Source organism: Mobula hypostoma, chromosome 19 (genome assembly GCF_963921235.1).
Source record: "Mobula hypostoma chromosome 19, sMobHyp1.1, whole genome shotgun sequence".
NCBI classification, from domain to species: Eukaryota; Metazoa; Chordata; class Chondrichthyes; order Myliobatiformes; family Myliobatidae; genus Mobula; species Mobula hypostoma.
Window position 1 is genome coordinate 41,588,514 of NC_086115.1, and position 18,752 is coordinate 41,607,265.

Below are 18,752 nucleotides of genomic sequence, written 5' to 3' on the forward strand. Positions count from 1 at the left end.
TTTAAGGAAGTGCTCTTCACATCGTGTTGGCACAGATTTACTTTCATTCATAAAAAGAAGTGAATCTGGCCAAAAAAAAAACTGAAACCATATTACGGTGGTTCACAGTGAGAAACAGACCTAAAATAGGATTATACTAAGTTCACCAACATTTTTAACAACTTGTGTCCCAGTCTGAGAAGAGTGCCATACTTCATACAGGAGCAAGGCACCAACACTTAATGGCCACTAGTAAAATAAATGTGAAGTGCGATATCAAGGCTGGTAAGAGGTGACATTGGGCTATATTTTAGGAAGACCCTGACCACCCCTCCTATTATGAGTATCCTGATTCTATCTAGCTTTGAACAAGTAGATTTCATATCCTTACAAGATATGTGCTTCCACACCACTGCAAACAATTGTAGTAAGCTACTTCACTAAATGATTCAGTGATTCATTTGTTAATGTTTTATGATCAGAAGAGATGATTCTGCAGCAGAGAATACGAGGTATTACTTATTTATTTATTTATTGATTGATTGAATGATTGAGATGCAGTACGGAATAGGCTCTTCCGGCCATTCGAGCCACGCTGCCCAGCAATTTCCCAATTTTTAACCCTAGCCCAATCTCGGGACAATTTACAATGACCAATTAACCTACCAACCTGTACGTCTTTGGAATGTGGGAGGAAATTCTCTGCTGTCTGGGTTGTCTCAACTGATGGCTGGCGATCTATCATGACATTAAAATAGTGTGTGGTGTAATCAAAATGTCTAGATGGGGACAATGATTTAACAAGCTCCAACTGAAAAGCATCTCTCTGTCCAGAGAGTTTGCAAGTTACACCACACTGTTCTAATTTATGCCAGTCAGGACAGAAGTTGGTATTAAATGGGAGAAAGATCAAGTATGTGTCCGATGCTGGAAAACCATCAGATTCACTCAAATGAAGACTGATTGGAAGTGCCAATGACACTACAGGTGTCCCCCACTTTACGAACATTTGCTTTACGCCACTTCGCTTTTACGAAAGACCTACATTGGTACCTGTTTTCGTTAACTGAAAGAGGATTTTCACTTTTACGAAAAAAGACGCCCGCTTTAAACTTGTGTTTACCCCGAGAAAGACTACCATGACCATGAAGCCTTGCGTGGGCAGATGTGTGCGCATGCATGTACGTGCCGATTTTTTTCTATAAATCGGTTTTGGCGAAATCTTCCTGATTCTGTTAAGCGAAACTACACTCTACATACATTATTTCTACTTTATATAGGTTGTATATTTATCATATCATTCCTGCTTTTACTATATGTTAGTGTTATCTTAGGTTTTATGTGCTATTTGGTATGATTTGGTAAGTTATTTTTTGAGTCTAGGAACGCTCAAAAATTTTTCCCACATAAATTACTGGTAATTGCTTCTACGCTTCACGCTATTTCGACTTACGAACTATTTCATAGGAATGCTCTACCTTCGGATAGCGGGGGAAACCTGTATTTCATCAAATGCTAGCTAAGTTGCATTTATGTGAGATTTCTTCATAAAAACAGGCATTAACCAATCCACTTTCTATGCGTGAGTTAATTAGAGAGAGAGAGAATGGGTTACTTATCCAAGAAGCAAATAAGGTAAAGGGGAAACTTGAAAGAGTTAATAAGGAGAATCTTCTTTCAGTGATAGAATGATAGATACCAAAGAGATACATTTAAAGAAATGACAAGGGAAAAAATGATACAGCAAGTCATTGTCTACTGAAATACCTGTTTGAATGAATGCTGAAAGCAGATTCAATATTAATGTCAAAAGGCATCAATACATAATTGATAAACAAAATATGCCATGCAGTATATAGAGAAGTGCAGTACACTGAGAGTCAATATAGATACAAAATAGACAAGAAAATCAACTTCAATTTGAATGTGTGCACATTCAAATAAACACACACACTCACAAGTGCACATACAGATGCACACGAACACAGGCCAAATTATGAAATATTTGAAGAATATTTTGAGTCAGAAGCTTCAAAATATTTGTTATTTACTATTTGGCAGTTTAAACATATTCTTCTTGTTTTCCTCATGTGTTGCTACTCAATGTTCCCTTTAAGATGTGCGCATGCACACATCTTTTGCTACTCGCAGACAAAGGATCTTAAACTACGCACAAAAGGTTGCCACCCTCTACTTTGTTGGCATGTTATGTACATTTCGCAATCATACACAATCACATTTCTTTTTCCGGTTTCTGCTGCGGATGGTGTTGACAATGTGGAGTTTGCGATCATTTGTCTGCAGATTTTAGAACGAGCTTATTTATACTGTTCTTGTTGAAGAAATTATTTGGTGCACACATTATTAAATTGCACAGCACAAGATTTTTGCACACACATCTGTCATTACAAATTAGGGGGAACATTGTTACTACTCAAGTAGCATTGTTAAAACTTTAAACCTGACTATCTGATGCTTTGATTGCACTCGACCTCTGGCTACAAATTTCTGAATGCTCTCCAGCTCTAACCTGTGACCAGACTCGATGGTCCGAATAGCCTAATTCTGCTCATGTCTTTTGGTCTTATGGTTATTGTTCAATTTATTTTTTCCAATCCTGTCTCCATTTTCTTTTCTCCTTTTTAATGCTATTGTTCTGTGCCCACTCTGGTTTCCTTCAAAGAATGTCCAAATATTCAAAGAAAGGCCAGGCTTTGCCCCCCTGTGTTCTTTGACAGATAGGTGTGAAAATAAACAAGCTGTTTATCCTAGAACATGTTTTGATATGCAATATCAATACATATAATGTAAAGCAATGTAAAACACAAATGCTTTCTGTAGTTTATTTGATATACTGTTTGTGATCTGTATTATCACTAGATCAATTTCAGAATATGAAATATATGATACACTAATATTAAAAAGTCATGGTTACAGAAATGCATGCACAGACACATTTTTAAGATCCCCTACCTTGAGTGCAAGATTTAAAAAAAACAACTGAGTTTAATAAAGCACTCAATGACATACACAGTCAAAGGTCAAGTCACAACCTTACTCTAAACAGAAGTATTTTCTCTCCATTTTCATTGGGATCAGTGGCCCTGTTAATCATTTGTGATCCCAATAAAACATTTGCAAAGGATGCTGATAACGACAGAACCACTTTTCACATTATTGTAAAGAAAATTAAACACCTTAAATATTCAAGGTTCTCTTTTTATATTTCGTGCAGAGATATTGCTTTCAGTTCAATATTTGTAACAGGATATAGAAAGGATAAATTTGATACCTGGGTGGAAATGCAATCTCTTGTTCACTCAACTTGTCTTTAAATACAGACAGCTCTCTGTCAAATTCTAAAAGCTGAAAAGAAATTGATTAACAAACCATTAATTCACAATAGCTTATAATTACAGAATTTCATTGCAACTGAATTATTAAAAAATCTTTTCAAATTTATCCCCTTTCATTATCTTTAGAAGTTCTTTGCTTCTTGATGGGGTCCAGTTAGCCGAACACAGATACTTTGTTGGAGTGGGCAGATTTTCTGAACACTGCGAACATCACGATCAGACCCAATCCACAACTACTCCATGGAAAATAAAACTGGCTAACTTCCCCCTTGCTATCCAACAATACAGAAAGTAATTACAGTGCACTGCCTGAGACCAGACGTGGCTGAAGCCCAGGCATTTCCTCATCAATGCGTGACTCAGTCATTCAATGAACAAACTAGTTATTTACCAGTTGACATTTCACTGACTGTTCACTGCAGTTAACCTTATAACAATTATTTACTTTTGGATGTTAGTTCTTGATCATAAAAGTAGCGCTTCCACTCACAAATCTTTCCAGAGGTTCTTTTTATGAATGTCTTTTTTTACTTCTAATTATATTTCATTATTTTTCCATTTTAAGTTTTACTTCTTAACCTAGTTTAAACAACCTTACCTAAAAGTAATGTGAAATTTGAAATCAAAGTGTGGACAGTGAAAAGCTGTTTTGGTGACAGCTCTACATTATCATCAATGCCCTCTAAGCCCATTAGTTGCTGGTTAGCAGCAAACCCCTACAAGCAGGCAAAAAAAATCACTTTTAATTTTAAATTGTCAATTAATGTTTGTGGCTGTAATGCAAACAGTCCTGTTCATGACTGAAAGAGCATAAAATGGTTGGGGGCAGGAGGAGGGTTGGAGTGGGAGGTGGTTTATGGGGAGGGGTAGGCTGATAGTGTGCACAGAGAGAAAGCAGGATTATTCACACTTTTTATGATGTTAGTTTGGAGGATAACATACAATTTGGTTTGTGATGACCTGAAGTTAATACAATCTCAAGAGTCTGAAAGTAATGACATTCATTTTCCACACATAATACAGCTCTTGTGCATTATTCTCCCATTAAATGAGTTGTGATCCATTCTCTGTAACTTTTACTGAAGCCCAAGGTTAGATCATGGAGCTATTAGCAGCTTTTGTACAAACAGCCATTCAAATTGTTACAAACAGCATTATCTTTGCATCAATATTTGTACTCAACCTGGATTGCAAGTGAATAAGTGACTGAAAGCTCATAATAATCTGTTCTGCTACTGACCATCACTCTTTGTAAGTGCCATTTCCTATTCTGACAAGTATGTCATCAAAATAACACCTTTTATGACTGCAGCATGTTTATGTTACTGCCCATTAATCATCTCTCATCTCACAGCTGTGCAGATACCATTGTATGGGTGGCAGAGGTTCTGATCTAAATTAGATTATGTCCCTCTATCCCATGCCACCTCATAAATCATTCCTGAAATGCAAAATTAGCAGCTACTTGTACACATTAATTATCTGTATGAAAGCAGTCACCTGAATCACCTGCAAGGATGACCAGTTCTCTCACCTTTCCATTGAGAGGCAGGGATCACCTTGCATCATGGCAACATTGTTCAAATATTTTTACTGCTTTATCAAATGTGGACTTATGAACTCCATCCAAATAATTTTATTCAACAATCACCTTATTAAAATTTTAAATGCTTTATTAACTTTGAACAAAAGTAGTTTTCTACATCTGTATTTCAAACATATTTAGATGCCGGTGGACTACTGCCACGGCTTTATCCCAGAAAGAATGATGCATGAGGGGTGGTGGGCTAAAATCAGGCTGGGTACATATTGCAGCCTGTCCTGATTCAGGGACTTGACCCAAAATGGCGACCATCCAACGCTAACAGCCTCTCCTCCCAACACAGCAGAGAGGCAATCCATTGAATGCAGGGCTTCAGGGGGCTCCCTGATGAGGGAAACATTATATAAGGATAAATATAGCACCCAGTGCCTGCAGTGACCCCTCTCCACACTCTCATTTTAACACTGATAATCAGCTGAGGGTGCCCAGGTGAGAAATAATAAACTCTCATGTCCTCCTTTTCCAGGACTACTTACACTGATGATAAAACACTCACAAATTAATCCTTGATCTAATTACGGAAAAAGCTTGCTCCAACTGTTTTCAATGGTCTACAGCTCACCCTGGCATATTTTGTGAGGACTTAAATCTTATTTCTATATTGATTGAAAAATTGCAAGAGTCTCAATCTGGAGGAGGAAACTGGAGCCCCCTCCTAACAAGGTTTGTCTCCATGGAGGACCTAGCTAGTGTCCTTGGAGCACAGGCACTTCCTCTGATTACATATCTCCCTGTGGCTTGTTGAGTACTTTCACTTCCTCTTGAGCACAAGAGGGTCTCTTTTCAGTCTTGCTCTTCACAAAGCAGAAACAAATTACTGAAGAACTCAGTGGATCAAACCATAGGGACGGATGTGCAGGAGCCTTGGGTGCAGTTAACACCTTTCAACCATTGAGTTCCCAAACCAGCGCGCATAAATCACTCACCTCAATCCTGTACCAATCTATGGACTCACTTTCATGAACAGTACATCTCATGTTTTCAATATTTTTAAAAATTTATTTGCTTTTTTTATTTGCAGTTTGTCTTCTTTTGCATGTGGGTTGTTTGCATATTTTTGTGTGTAATTTTTCATTGATTATATTATATTTCTTTGTTCTACTGTGAATGCCTGCAAGAAAATGAATCTCAGGATTGAACATAGATGCACTTTAATAATAAATATACTTTGAACTTTGGTGAGGGTGGCCATTATCCCTAAGGGTTTATCTTCCTAGGTAGCAGTGGCAGGAAATGTTTAAGGATTCAGTCTCCGTGAGGATGCAGTATCTGCTGCTTAGAAATATGGCACTGACCATCAGCAGACACTGCTCATGACCCACAGTATCTGTGTATTGTGGGGGTGGAAACCTTTCCTGTTGAGGAAAGGGCTGGCTTATTAGCTAGAGACCCCATGGGCACATATATGTAGTCAGGAATGAGATGGATCCAGTAATGCTATTAAGTCTCAGGTCTGACATTTCTCAGTTTCTTCTCTATCATAGTAGGCAAAGTAGTTGCAAGCAGTTGATCAGTTTTTCAATTGGGATTGGTGTTTTCAAGGCCGTCAGCTTTTTGTTGATGGGAATGCCTTTACTCCCTGCTCAGAGGCTCCTGATCCATTTTGTGTGACCTGTTTTTGCTACACTGATCCCTCCAGTAATAGATTGCTGTCAGTGGTGTCATCACTGAAGCATCAGCTGAATGGGCATGTGAGTAGTTAACTACTCAAGGTTGAACCTTCTGTGGACCGTGTAAGATTTCTTGAGCATCCTAAGTTTGACAGACTAGATGTGGATTGATGTTTCAACTGGTTAGGGACTCCAGAACCAGAAACTGCCTTTCCAAAATAAGGGACCAGCCCTTCAGGAACAAGATGATAAGATTTTTTTTAGAGAAGTGACAGTGAATATTTGGAATTTTCTTCCAAAGAAGGCTATGGAGGCTGATTCAGTGAGTCTATTCGAGATCAATCAGTCTTTGGATATTAAGGTGATGGGGATACAAGGACTCCGCAGGAAAGTGGCATGGATGCGGATGAGCATTGATTCCACTGAATGGCCAAGAAGGTGTGAGGGGCAAAGGGCCATCTTTTGTTGCAACTTTTCATCTGCTAACATTAACTACAGTACTGTGCAAAAGTCTTAGGCACATATACATAGCTGGGATGCCTAAGACTTTTGCACAGTACTGCAGCAATTTTATGCACTGTACTGCTGTCATGCAAAAAAAGATCATGACATAAGTGAGTGATGTTCAACCTGATTCTGATATGGGTCTCTATTGTGGGCTGAGAGTTAGAAGGAGGTGGGGAGAGGGGAATCATGGTCGGGAAAGGGGGAAGGGAGTGGGAAGCATTAGAGACATTCTGTGATAGTCAATAAACCAATTGTTTGGAATCAAATGACCTTGCCAAGTGTTTCCATGATGGGTGTGTTTGCACCCACACACCCCTTATGTGACACTCCACCCTCGCCATTCCCAACATCCTTTGCTCCCACCAGATTTACAAACTTGCTTTCTGCTCCAAGTTGAGAAATATGGTACTGTGCAAAAGTCTTAGGCATCCTAGCTACATTTATGTGTCTATGTATATGCCTATGACCAAGCCTTGAGTGCCTGGTAGTGAAAATTTCAGATCCTTTTGCCGCACCTCTCAATTTCAGGTTATTGACTGCTTGGCACAATGTAAATGAGCAGCAAAACAAACTGGTCCTGGATTCATGCCGAAATCCCTGTAAGATCCTTCCTGATGCTAGCCTGTCTCCAAGTTCACTCGTAGTTACAATTGTAGGGTTACTTTTGCATTTGATTTACCCAAGAAAATTACTGCAATCATAGTTCCTCTCCTGATGTACAAGTGGAATCCAAAACAAAATGACACACCAGATTTTATTCACAATCTATAACCGGATGAGAAGATTAAATAACGTGAAGAACAAAGCAATTGACCTCAGCTCCTGCCAGAAACTCAGTTCCTATCATAGGCTCCAATTTCATTACGTTCTGTGGTAACCGGCTGAGATTGTGCCAGACTACTTAGAGCCTTGGGATCCTACTTGATGTTCAAATCTACATTGTTGTCACATCCACTTCCAAAATGATGGCTACGAACATCCCTGCACTGTAATTGCTATTGAAGCTGATTGTCAAACATGAATGTTTTCAGCTCGTTGATAGCAATCGAGGCAGCACACCAAGTTCTCACCTTATCTCCTTACCACCCATTACCTCCCTCAGGTGCTCCTCCCCCTTTGCTTTCTTCCATGGTGTTCTGTCCTCTATCAGACTCCTCTCTCTCCAGCCCTTTATCTCCTTTACTAATCAACTTCCTAGCTGTTTATTTCACCCCTTCCCCTCTCCTGGTTTCACCTATCACCTGCCACCTTTTATTGTTCATGCCTGATGGCGTGAACATTGACTTCTCAAACTTCTGCTAATGCCCCACCTCCACCTCGTACCCCACCGTTATTTATCTATATACACACATTCTTTTTCTCTCTCTCTCCTTTTTCTCCCTCTGTCCCTCTCACTATACCCCTTGCCCATCCTCTGGGCTTTTTCCCCCCCCTCCCCCTTTTCTTTCTCCCTGGGCCTCCAGTCCCATGATCCTCTCATATCCCTTTTGCCAATCAATTTTCCAGCTCTTGGCTCCATCCCTCCCCTCCTGTCTTCTCCTATCGTTTCAGATCTCCCCCTCCCCCTCCCACTTTCAAATCTCTTACTAGCTCTTCTTTTGGTTAGTCCTGACGAACGGTCTCGGCCCGAAGCATCGACTGTACCTCTTCCTAGAGATGCTGCCTGGCCTGCTGCGTTCACCAGCAACTTTTATGTGTGTTGCTTGAAATTCCAGCATCTGCAGATTTCCTCGTGTTTACTTTTTACTTCTTCCTTCCTTCCCTCCCCACCTCACCTTCTTATTCTGACTGCTCCCCTGCCTTTCCAGTCCTGCTGAAGGGTCTCGGCCCAAAACATTGACTGCTTACTCTTTTCCATAGATGCTGCCTAGCCTGCTGAGTTCCTCCAGTACTTTGTGTGTGTTACACAAAGTTCATGTTGCATTACACAGTAAAGTCACCATTTTGTTATTATTCATTGCTTTGATTGAGTTAGGAGCATCAGCAGGGCACCAGTAACATTCTAGATGGTAGCTCTGAAATTGTGGTGAAGTGCAGCTGCAACATACACTGACAAATGATGTCGTTCTACAATTCGGTCATGATTTGAGGGCAGTACAGCAGCACTGCAAGTAGCGTAATGCTTTACAGAGCCATAAATCGGGGTTCAAATCAGGTCAGTATCCCTAAAGTCTAGGTCCTGTATGTTCTCCCTGTGACTGCTGGGGTTTCCTCCGGGTGCTCTGATTTCCTCCTACCTTCCAAAAATGTATGGGTTAGAAGGTTAATTGGTCACATGGGTGCAATTGAGTGGTGTGGTCGTGTTGGACTGGAAGGACCTACTACTGTGCTATGTTCCTAAAGTGGAAAAATAACAGAGGCTCTGTCATGTGCAGTGTGAAAGAGAGAAACTCCAAGATATTCTGACTGCTTGAAACCCAGAAGCACATGATGCAAAGTAGAAAATATTCCATTTACTCACAGGTCTCCCAGAATGTTGGTGAGATCAGGTTCCAGATATCAAAAACAATGGGAGCTAATGTCATCATAGTCAGTGTGAGGGAGAACCTGAATGCAGTGCTGGGAGGTTTACAGAAACATGGAAACATAGAAAATAGGTGCAGGAGTAGGCCATTCAATCCTTTGAGCCTGCACCGCCATTCAGTATGATCATGGCTGATCATCCAACTCAGAACCCTGTACCTGCCTTCTCTCCATACTCCCTGATCCCTTTAGCCACAAGGGCCATATCTAACTCCCTCTTAAATATAGCCAATGAACTGGCCTCAACTGTTTCCTGTGGCAGAGAACTCCACAGATTCACCACTCTCTGAGTGAAGAAGTTTTTCCTCATCTCGATCCTAAAAGGCTTCCCCTTTATCCTCAAACTGTGACCCCTCGTTCTGGACTTTCCCAACATCGGAAACAATCTTCATGCATCTAGCCTGTCCAACCCTTGTAGAATTTTATACGTTTCAAAACGTATATATTTTTTATAAACCTCACTCTACTGGCCAATGTAGGTAAAGACAAAGATTTTCAGATTCCATACCTAACAAGTTTTGTCTCTTGCTTCAGAGCCAGTTCAATTCCCAAGTTCCCCAGCATTCACCAACCAATAATCCCCTGTCAGGATGCCCAATATTCACTTAATCCACCACATTCTCACATACTTTGCACCATGCATGCATTTTTCCAGTTTATTGGGTACAAACTGTTCTGACCCTAAGAAAAAGCCCAACTCCAGCCATTAGAATGGGCTTGCCCATCTTAACTAAAATGGAAAGTGCAGGTGAATGGTTGCATATTTTACTTTATTATACTAATGTTTTAAATTAATTGTTTTCACATTAAAGTGATTTAACTTTTTTAATACCTTTTAATTTTTTGGGGGGAATTAATAACATCTATTTGACCAGTGTTTAGATGTCTTTGTTTGGAAGGCAGGGAGTCCGGCCCACTTGCACTCACTCTGTTTGGTAGGACAACTCTTGCATGCAGAGAGCCAGCTTGGCCAGGTCTCTGTGCCCATAGTGGGCACCAAGGACAGTTAAACTTGGCAGCACACCTGCTCAGGGTCTCTCCTGCCCACTCAAGTCATTAGTGTCACTCATTCATCAAAAATTTTAACTATTAACTATGAACTAACAAGAGAAGATCTGCAGATGCTGGAAATCCAAGCAATACACATAAAATGCTGGAGGAACTCAGCATGGCTCTATCCATTAAGGTTCCCAATAAATAGTGAGGAGATATTTTCTTGAAGATCAATGATGGAAAATGGCCTTCATACCATATGAGACTAACAATCAGTGATACTTAAGTATTTATTTATTGAGATGGAAGGGAAAGGTACATCGCATCCGGAGTTCCTCCAGTTACTGACAATTTCCCTCCACGCCTCTCTGACATAGTGAGGAATCGCGTATGAGGCAAGTTACAGCAGTGGGTTGCCATTGCCTTCAGCCGGGTGAGTTTCCAAAGAGATCACCAGCCCGTAACCCAGCACGGATGGAAAGCGTGCAGAGGCTGGCTGGATTCGAACCCGGGATCTTTCGTCCCGAAGTCTGACGCTGATGCCACTATGCCACCAGCCAGGTCTATTTATTGAGATACAGCACAGAATAGACCTTTCTGGCCCTTCGAGCCACACCGTCCTGCAATCCCCTGATTTAATCTTAGCCTAATCATGGGACAATTTACCTATTAACCTACTGACTGGTACATCTTTGGACTGAGGGAGGAAATGCACAGAGTCACGGGGAGAACATACAAAGTCCTTACAGGCAGTGGCAGGAACTGAACCTCGGTCGCCTGTACTGTAGGGCTTTGTGCTAACCACAGTGCTACCATGCCGCCCTCACACTGAGCTTCTTCGTTCCAGGTTTGAAAAAGAAAGAAAGGACGCAATTGAAAATTGTTATACTGGTTATCTGGAACCATTAGCTCAACACATCAGACAAAATGAAGATATCAGGGGAATTACTATTAAAGGGACAGAACATTAATTGGTCTGTTATGCGGATGACATTTTGATCTATCTCGGGCAACCAACATACTCTTTAACTAAATTGATGCAATCCTTTGAACAATATGGCCAATTATCAGGATGCAAGATCAACATAGATAAAACCCAGCTACTTTCATATAACTATAGCCCACCAAGAGAATTTGAAAGTAGATACCCTTGGGCATGGCAAACAGAGTCTGTCAAATATTGGGCATCATTATGCCAAAAGATTTGGCGAAATTATCAGAATGCAATTATCAGCCTACATATAAAAAAAATTAAGGAAGATATAACAAGATGGAACCTAATTCCTTTTCTTGGTCTCAGTTCAAGGATTGAATCTACTAAAATGAATATACTGCCCAGACTACTATATCTCTTTCAGACCCTACCAATACAGATTAACCAAAATCAATTCAATGAATGAAACAAGACGCTATCAAGATATATATGGCAAGGTAAAAGACCTAGGGTTTGTCTCAAAACCTTGCCATTAGCCAAGGAAAAGGAGGGATGGGGCCTACCTTCTCTTAGAGATTACTATTTTGCAGCACAGTTGAGAGCTGTGATGTGCTGGTGCAACCTATCACATGACGCTCAATGGAAAAACATTGAGGAGGGGATACTTCCCATCCCCATACAGGCAATTTTGTCTGATAACAACCTAGAAAGGTACATAAATACTATTGACAATCCATGGGTGAAATGGACTCTTAAAATATGGAAAACTATTATAAAAGAATATAAACTAGAGGGAGATATTGCAATTCTTAAATGGTGTACATATGACTCGGATTTTACGCCAAATAAACTGGATGCTAGATTTAAGGACTGGACAGCTAAAGGAATAACAGTATAGCAATCTAATGAAAGAAGGAACACTGTTCAGTTTTGAAATGCTTAAAGAGAAACACTTATTAGAAAAATGAAGACTTTTATCGGTATCTACAGATGTGACAGTATGATAATAGGAGGGTTGTTGACCATATGTTTAAACATGCAATAACATATGGTCAACAATTCTTTTGAGATAATATTACATTTTTTAAATCATAATTGGATTTCAGGCCATCTTCCCTTCTAATGGAAAATGGCAATTGTAGTGTTGTGTTCTTAAACCTGGGAAACCTCTGCTGGATCCTTCTCATTACAGACCAATATCACTGATGTCCCATTTGTGTAAACTTATAGAATTTATGGTAATAGAATGGTTGAATTATATTTTGGAAAAGGGAGGTGACGTGCTGTTGTTAACATACCGGATTAATTTGAGGGGGCAAGTGCTGGTTCCACGCCACGTTTCAAAAGCAGTCAATGATTTTATGCAGAAAACTCAGCATCTGCTTGAACACAGCAAGCTTCCACAAACAATATACTCAATGGAAATGTCAATCCATGGCCTCCTATACTGTCTCGATGAGGCCACACTCAGGTAGGAGGAACACCACCTTGTATTCTGTCTGGGCAGCCTCCAGTCTGATGGCATGAACATCGACATCTTGATCTTCTGGTCATGCCTCCCCTCTCTCATCATTCCCAATCCCCCTTTCCCTCTCGTTGCCTGCCCGTTGCCTCCCTCTGGTGTTCCTCCCCACTTTTCTTTCATCTATGGCCTTCTGTTCTCTCCTATCAGACTCCCCCTTCTCCAGCCCTGCATCTCTTTCACCAAGCAACTTCCCAGCTCTTTACTTCATCTCTCCCCCCTCCCAGTTCCACCTATCACTTTGTGTTTCTCTCTCCCCTCCCCCACTCATTGTTTTTGGTTGAGGCAGGTTCGATGTTGTCATTTAAAGTTAAATTAGATAGATACATGGACAGGAAAGGAATGGAGGGTTATGGCTGAGTGCAGGTGGGTGGGTGGGACTAGGTGAGAGTAAGGGTTCGGTATGGACTAGAAGGGCCGAGATGGCCTGTTTCCGTGCTGTAATTGTTATATGGATAAAAATGTAACCAAGGCAAGTACATGTTTGATAGAGTTATTTAGAAAAGCATATAGTTCAGATAACGGTAGTAGAATCATTTCAAGCGTGTATAAGGGTTTGTCAAATCTTAAAATACATGCGACTTCATATATTAAAACAAAATGGGAGAAGAAAGGAGGGATAATTATATCCGAAGAAGAGTGGACAATAATATGAAGGTATCAATGGAAGTGTACCAGTTCACAGAAATGGAGGGAGTTTGGACGGAAAAACTTGGTAAGATATTTTATTACACCCTCTCAGAAATCCCATTATGATAGTAACATCCCTGTTTGCTGGAGAAATTGTGGAAATCAAAATGCAAACCATTATCATATTTTCTGGGAATGCCCCGTTATCAAAGACTATTGGAGTGGGATACACAATGCCCTACAAGACATCTTTACATGTGAAATACCCTTACAAAGTAAAACCATATATTTAATGAATATACTGCTGGTGGCTGGAAAAAAGACCCTTACCATGAAATGGTTATCACAGGAGAGCCCAACTTTAAATGTATGGATGGAAACTACAATGGACATTTACAAAATGGAGAAGATAACAGCACCTATTAATCATAAGTTGGAACAAATTGATTCATACTGGGAAAAATGGTTTAACTACATAACACCTCATAGGCCTGATTTTATTCTCACAAGTCAATGAGTATGTTGTAAAAAAAATCACTCCCTACCTTGTACATAGTTCTCTTCTTTTGATTGTTCTTTCTTTCCTCACCTTTCTATAAGTGTATACCTCAGATAAATATTATGTGGAGATTTGTGACAAATATGACTATATGATATATACATACAGTATCTGAAATACACCTTATGGAAAGTTTTGTTTGATGATGAAATTCAATAAAAAATAAATTACAAAAAAAAAGGAAAATTGTTATACTGGAAATGTAAAATGTAGCAAATGATTCAGTGCAGTTATTTGACAGGAATTCAGAAACTTTTCCACTGTTCTTGAATTGCTAATTCTTCTTTGGCACATTCTGGACTACCACAGTCAGCAGAACAGCAGCTATTACTCTTCAGTATCCAAAGACCAAACCTGCAGTGAGCCAGATCAAGAGGTGATGCTGCTTACATTTGTCAAACTCATCAGCAGCATTCACTAGAGGCACTGCTGATGCAAACATTAAATGATGTTTGGAGAAAGAGAAAATGTGACTAGCATTTTGGAAATAGCCTGATCGTAAAGTCTGCGAATGAAAGTTTTGATCATTTGAAAACATCTTGAATTGTCTATTTAAGTTTGTTCTAAATAAGTGCACCAGTACTAATCAAAAGCAAGTAATGAAGGAGCTAGGATCTCCTTGAACCTTTTCGAATGACATTAGGTTGCTTAGTTCCTGTGAATTAACACAGTTCGGTTGTCTATATAGGTCCACCTTTAATTTAGATTCTAGAGACTTCCCTGCAACATTTATAACATTAATTCCTGCTTCTCTTAACTGGCAATGTAAATATGCTTTATAAAAGACATTAGAATCATTGAGTTCCCCAAATGCAGGTTTTGCACAATTGGCTACAGGCCTGATGCAATCTGTCAGAAGTAATTTATTCCTGGTCTTTCTGATTACTTATTTAGTAGGAAGAGCCAGCTTTACATTTGGCTTATGACTGACCAGAGAAAACTCACATTTCGGGTACCTGTACGCACCAGAACAAGCCTCAAGAAAAACTGCATTCCCGGTCTGACCTGTGCTTACATGATTCCTTCCTTCCTGAACAGTAATAGCTGCTGTCCCATTGATTGTTGTTACCTGTGTGGCACTACAAAGATAGATCAGCTCTTCAAGAACATTAGAAAAGTTTGCTGTTTGAATTGTTAACCAACTGTAACAAATAGTTGAAAACTGATGAAATAGGGTTAGGCTACTCAAATTAGTATATTAACAATGATATAAAAGAAGACATTTACGTTTTACTCTTTGAGTTCACTATGATCATAGAGATAAAGGGTTGGAGAAGGGGGAGTCTGAAAGGAGAGGACAGAAGACCATGGAAGAAAGTATAGGAGGAGGAACACCGGAGGGAGGCAATACACAGGTAAGGAGATAAGGTGAGAACTTGAACTTGGTGTGCTGCCTCCATTGCTATCAACAATCATGTCATATCTGCAAAATTATGTACCTATTTGTTGTAGTACATAATGTGTTGCAAAACTTAAAAAGCTATGTTTGAGTTTTAATGACCATGTTATAAAGGCACTGGATTATTACCAAGCCAAAACACACACTTGGAACAATTTACTTCTAACCTTTCTATTGCTCAGATGATTTGAACGCAAGAGAACAAAACACAGACATTTAAGGGATTATTCACTTTAAAATACAGCTTTAGAAAATAGCATACCTAGACTCTGCCGACAAAAAAGTAGCAGATGCTTCAGAGCAAACTGCTTCAAAAACAAAATCAAATCCTATTAATTACAAATGCATCCTTATAAACAAAACAAATTCCAGAAGGGTATATTATTGTACATCTAATAAAGTGGTGCAAGGATAAAATTGTGGTTTAGTAGACTGTGTGTGGGAGAGACTAAGAGGACAGTGACAGAGCAGTTTACTGACAGGAAAGTTTTTCAGTGATTGTTCAATTTAAATAGATTCCTGTGTTACTGGAGAGACATCACACAGATAAAGCCAAAAAATCAATGGCATTTCAGCATGCAGCAAGTCAGAGACTAAATAAGCAGGCACCAAGAACAACTTTATCCAGCAGCAGGCCTGTGAAATTCCCAATTCTACATCTGTATGGCAAAGGAAAATTTAATCTACCCAAATACTCATCAGTGCATTCCATCCTCTGACTTGACAGCTACACTTATAATTAATTATACAATTTAGATGGGAATATCGACTAAACAAACCTATAAATCATAGAAAAAGTCAATAGGCATGGACACATTCAATCATGTCCAAACCAATGATTACTGCTCTCAAAATACAATAATTATTTTCAAGAGCTGACTTGAATTAAATTTCTGTCAACCTGGTACAAGACTAGTGGTTGATGAAGGATGCAATAGATTTTTTTGGGGGGATTTTGGTCTAGGAACATTCATCCTGAGGAAGGGCAGTTTGTTTTTAGTGATCACACTGCTCTGTGTATAACTAGACCATGAAGATTAGATTATCTCAAATGGCTCATTAAATCATTTATCTTTCCCTGAAGTTGATCTAGAAGAGCTGCTCACCTTCTCGCATTGCAATGAAATCAAACATAATGAATTCTGCTGCAACATGGTGAATGTGAAAAAATGAAGTGGTATGTTCACAGTCAGAAAAGCAAGCAGCAAGTGGAACGTATTACCTCAATGCAAGATTGCTGAAACTGCTCATCTGCAGGGAATAAACTGCATCTTAAATTTTGGGCTCTCACTTCACTCAGTAAAAGTACAAAACCATTTTCTATAATTTTGCAACAATCAGGGAATAGCATTCATTACAACTGGATTCGTGTTAGAATAATAGAATGAAGAATATGTTGGGCTTTAAGAGTACCCGCCTCTATTACCTTGATAACACAACTGCAAATCCAACAGTGTTCTTGACTACAGATGGGCCAAGGGTGACTTTTGCCCACTGTCGGAAAGAAAGCACTTTGAAAGGAATGAATTAACCAGTCACCCCTTGCAAGTTATCGTTTCATCTTGATCATCTGCATCAGCAAAGAACTGGGCCAGGATTGGTTTTAAGTAAGCTTTATCAAAGTTGCTCAATTATAGTTTCAAATGGCTCATCCAGCAACAGAAATTAAATAGAATGTTGGTATTACGGTCGTTTCTATATTTTGTGCATTCATTGCCCATAAGTGCTACCCTGCTGTCTGATGTACTACATGGTAGAAATTTATTTAAACCCAGTTCCGAAATGTGGTACGGAATTTGATACATGCAGATTGCACTTTGGGAAACTGGTAGCACTTATTCTGTGTTGGTCACAGGGGCTGCTGAGATAGCAAGTAGGTGCAACGTAGTCCAATATTACTCTCATAATACAGCTCTGCAGGTTCATTCCTTATCATGACCGTGAATTTAAAAAATAATGAACTGTCAATTATGAGGCTTGACCTTACCAGAGCAGCTGCTAGGAATACGGCAGTGAAGAAATGGTTTCTTTCCTCTTAAATAGTTCTGAGATTTTATTGTTTCCAACGGGGAACAGTTCAAGAATCTTGTCCTGTCATCAATAGAGATGAGTGATGCTTTCCACTCAAGTACAAATCTACCTCAAAAGTTGAGGAGGTGACTGGCTTTCAGAATATTTCAATGGACAAAGATTGCTAAGGAAAATTCACACTTTGGGTTTAATTCATAATTTTTCTGCGAAGGGACGGAGGATTGCTTTTTCTATTGTGCATGAATGATTGCAGGTTGTATGTGTTGAAACATGAATAACCCAGGCTTCTAGCAGAACTGAAGTCTCATACACAACATCCCTTCAAACATGTGCAGTTATGTGAAGAAGAAGTGGCAGCCTTTTAAATTGGAGCTGAAGTATACAGTTGTTTCTGGTAAATAAACAGAAGAAGCTACTTAACCAAACTTACAGTGACATGCAAAAGTTTCGGCACCCCGGTCAAAATTTCTGTTACTGTGAATAGCTAAGTGAGTGAAAGATAACCTGATTTCCAAAAGGCATAAAGTTAAAGATGACATATTTCTTTAAAATTTTAAAATTACTTTTTTATTTCCATCTTTTACAGTTTCAAAATAACAAAAAAGGAAAAGGGCCCGAAGCAAAAGTTTGGGCACCCGGCATGGTCAGTACTTAGTTACACCCCCTTTGGCAAGTATCACAGTCTGTAAACGCCTTCTGTAGCCAGCTAAGAGTCTTTCAATTCCTGTTTGGAGGATTTTTGCCCATGCTTCCTTGCAAAAAGGCTTCTAGTTCTGTGAGGTTCTTGGGCCGTCTTGTATGCACTGCTCTTTTGAGGTCTAGCCGCAGATTTTCAATGATGTTTTAGTCGGGGGACTGTGAGGGCCATGGCAAAACCTTCAGCTTGCGCCTCTTGAGGTAGTCTATTGTGGACTTTGAGGTGTGTTTAGGATGATTATCTTGTTGTAGAAGCCATCCTCTATTCATCTTCAGCTTTTTTTTTTACACACGGTGTGATGTTTGCTTCCAGAATTTGCTGGTATTTAATTGAATTCATTCTTCCCTCTACCAGTGAAATGTTCCCTGTGCCACTGGCTGCAACACAAGCCCAAAGCATGATCGATCCA

General features: G+C 39.6%; 1 protein-coding gene across 3 annotated transcripts in view; it reads right to left on the reverse strand.

Annotated features, from left to right (window-relative positions):
• LOC134358996 (inositol polyphosphate-5-phosphatase A) overlaps nt 1-18,752 on the reverse strand; it is a 475,517-nt gene that overhangs the window by 42,530 nt on the left and 414,235 nt on the right. For all 3 annotated transcript variants that reach the window (XM_063071762.1, XM_063071763.1, XM_063071764.1), the window contains exon 12: nt 3,272-3,345. In XM_063071762.1, the coding sequence (XP_062927832.1) occupies nt 3,272-3,345 (74 nt within the window). The remainder of the gene's footprint in view (nt 1-3,271; nt 3,346-18,752) is intronic.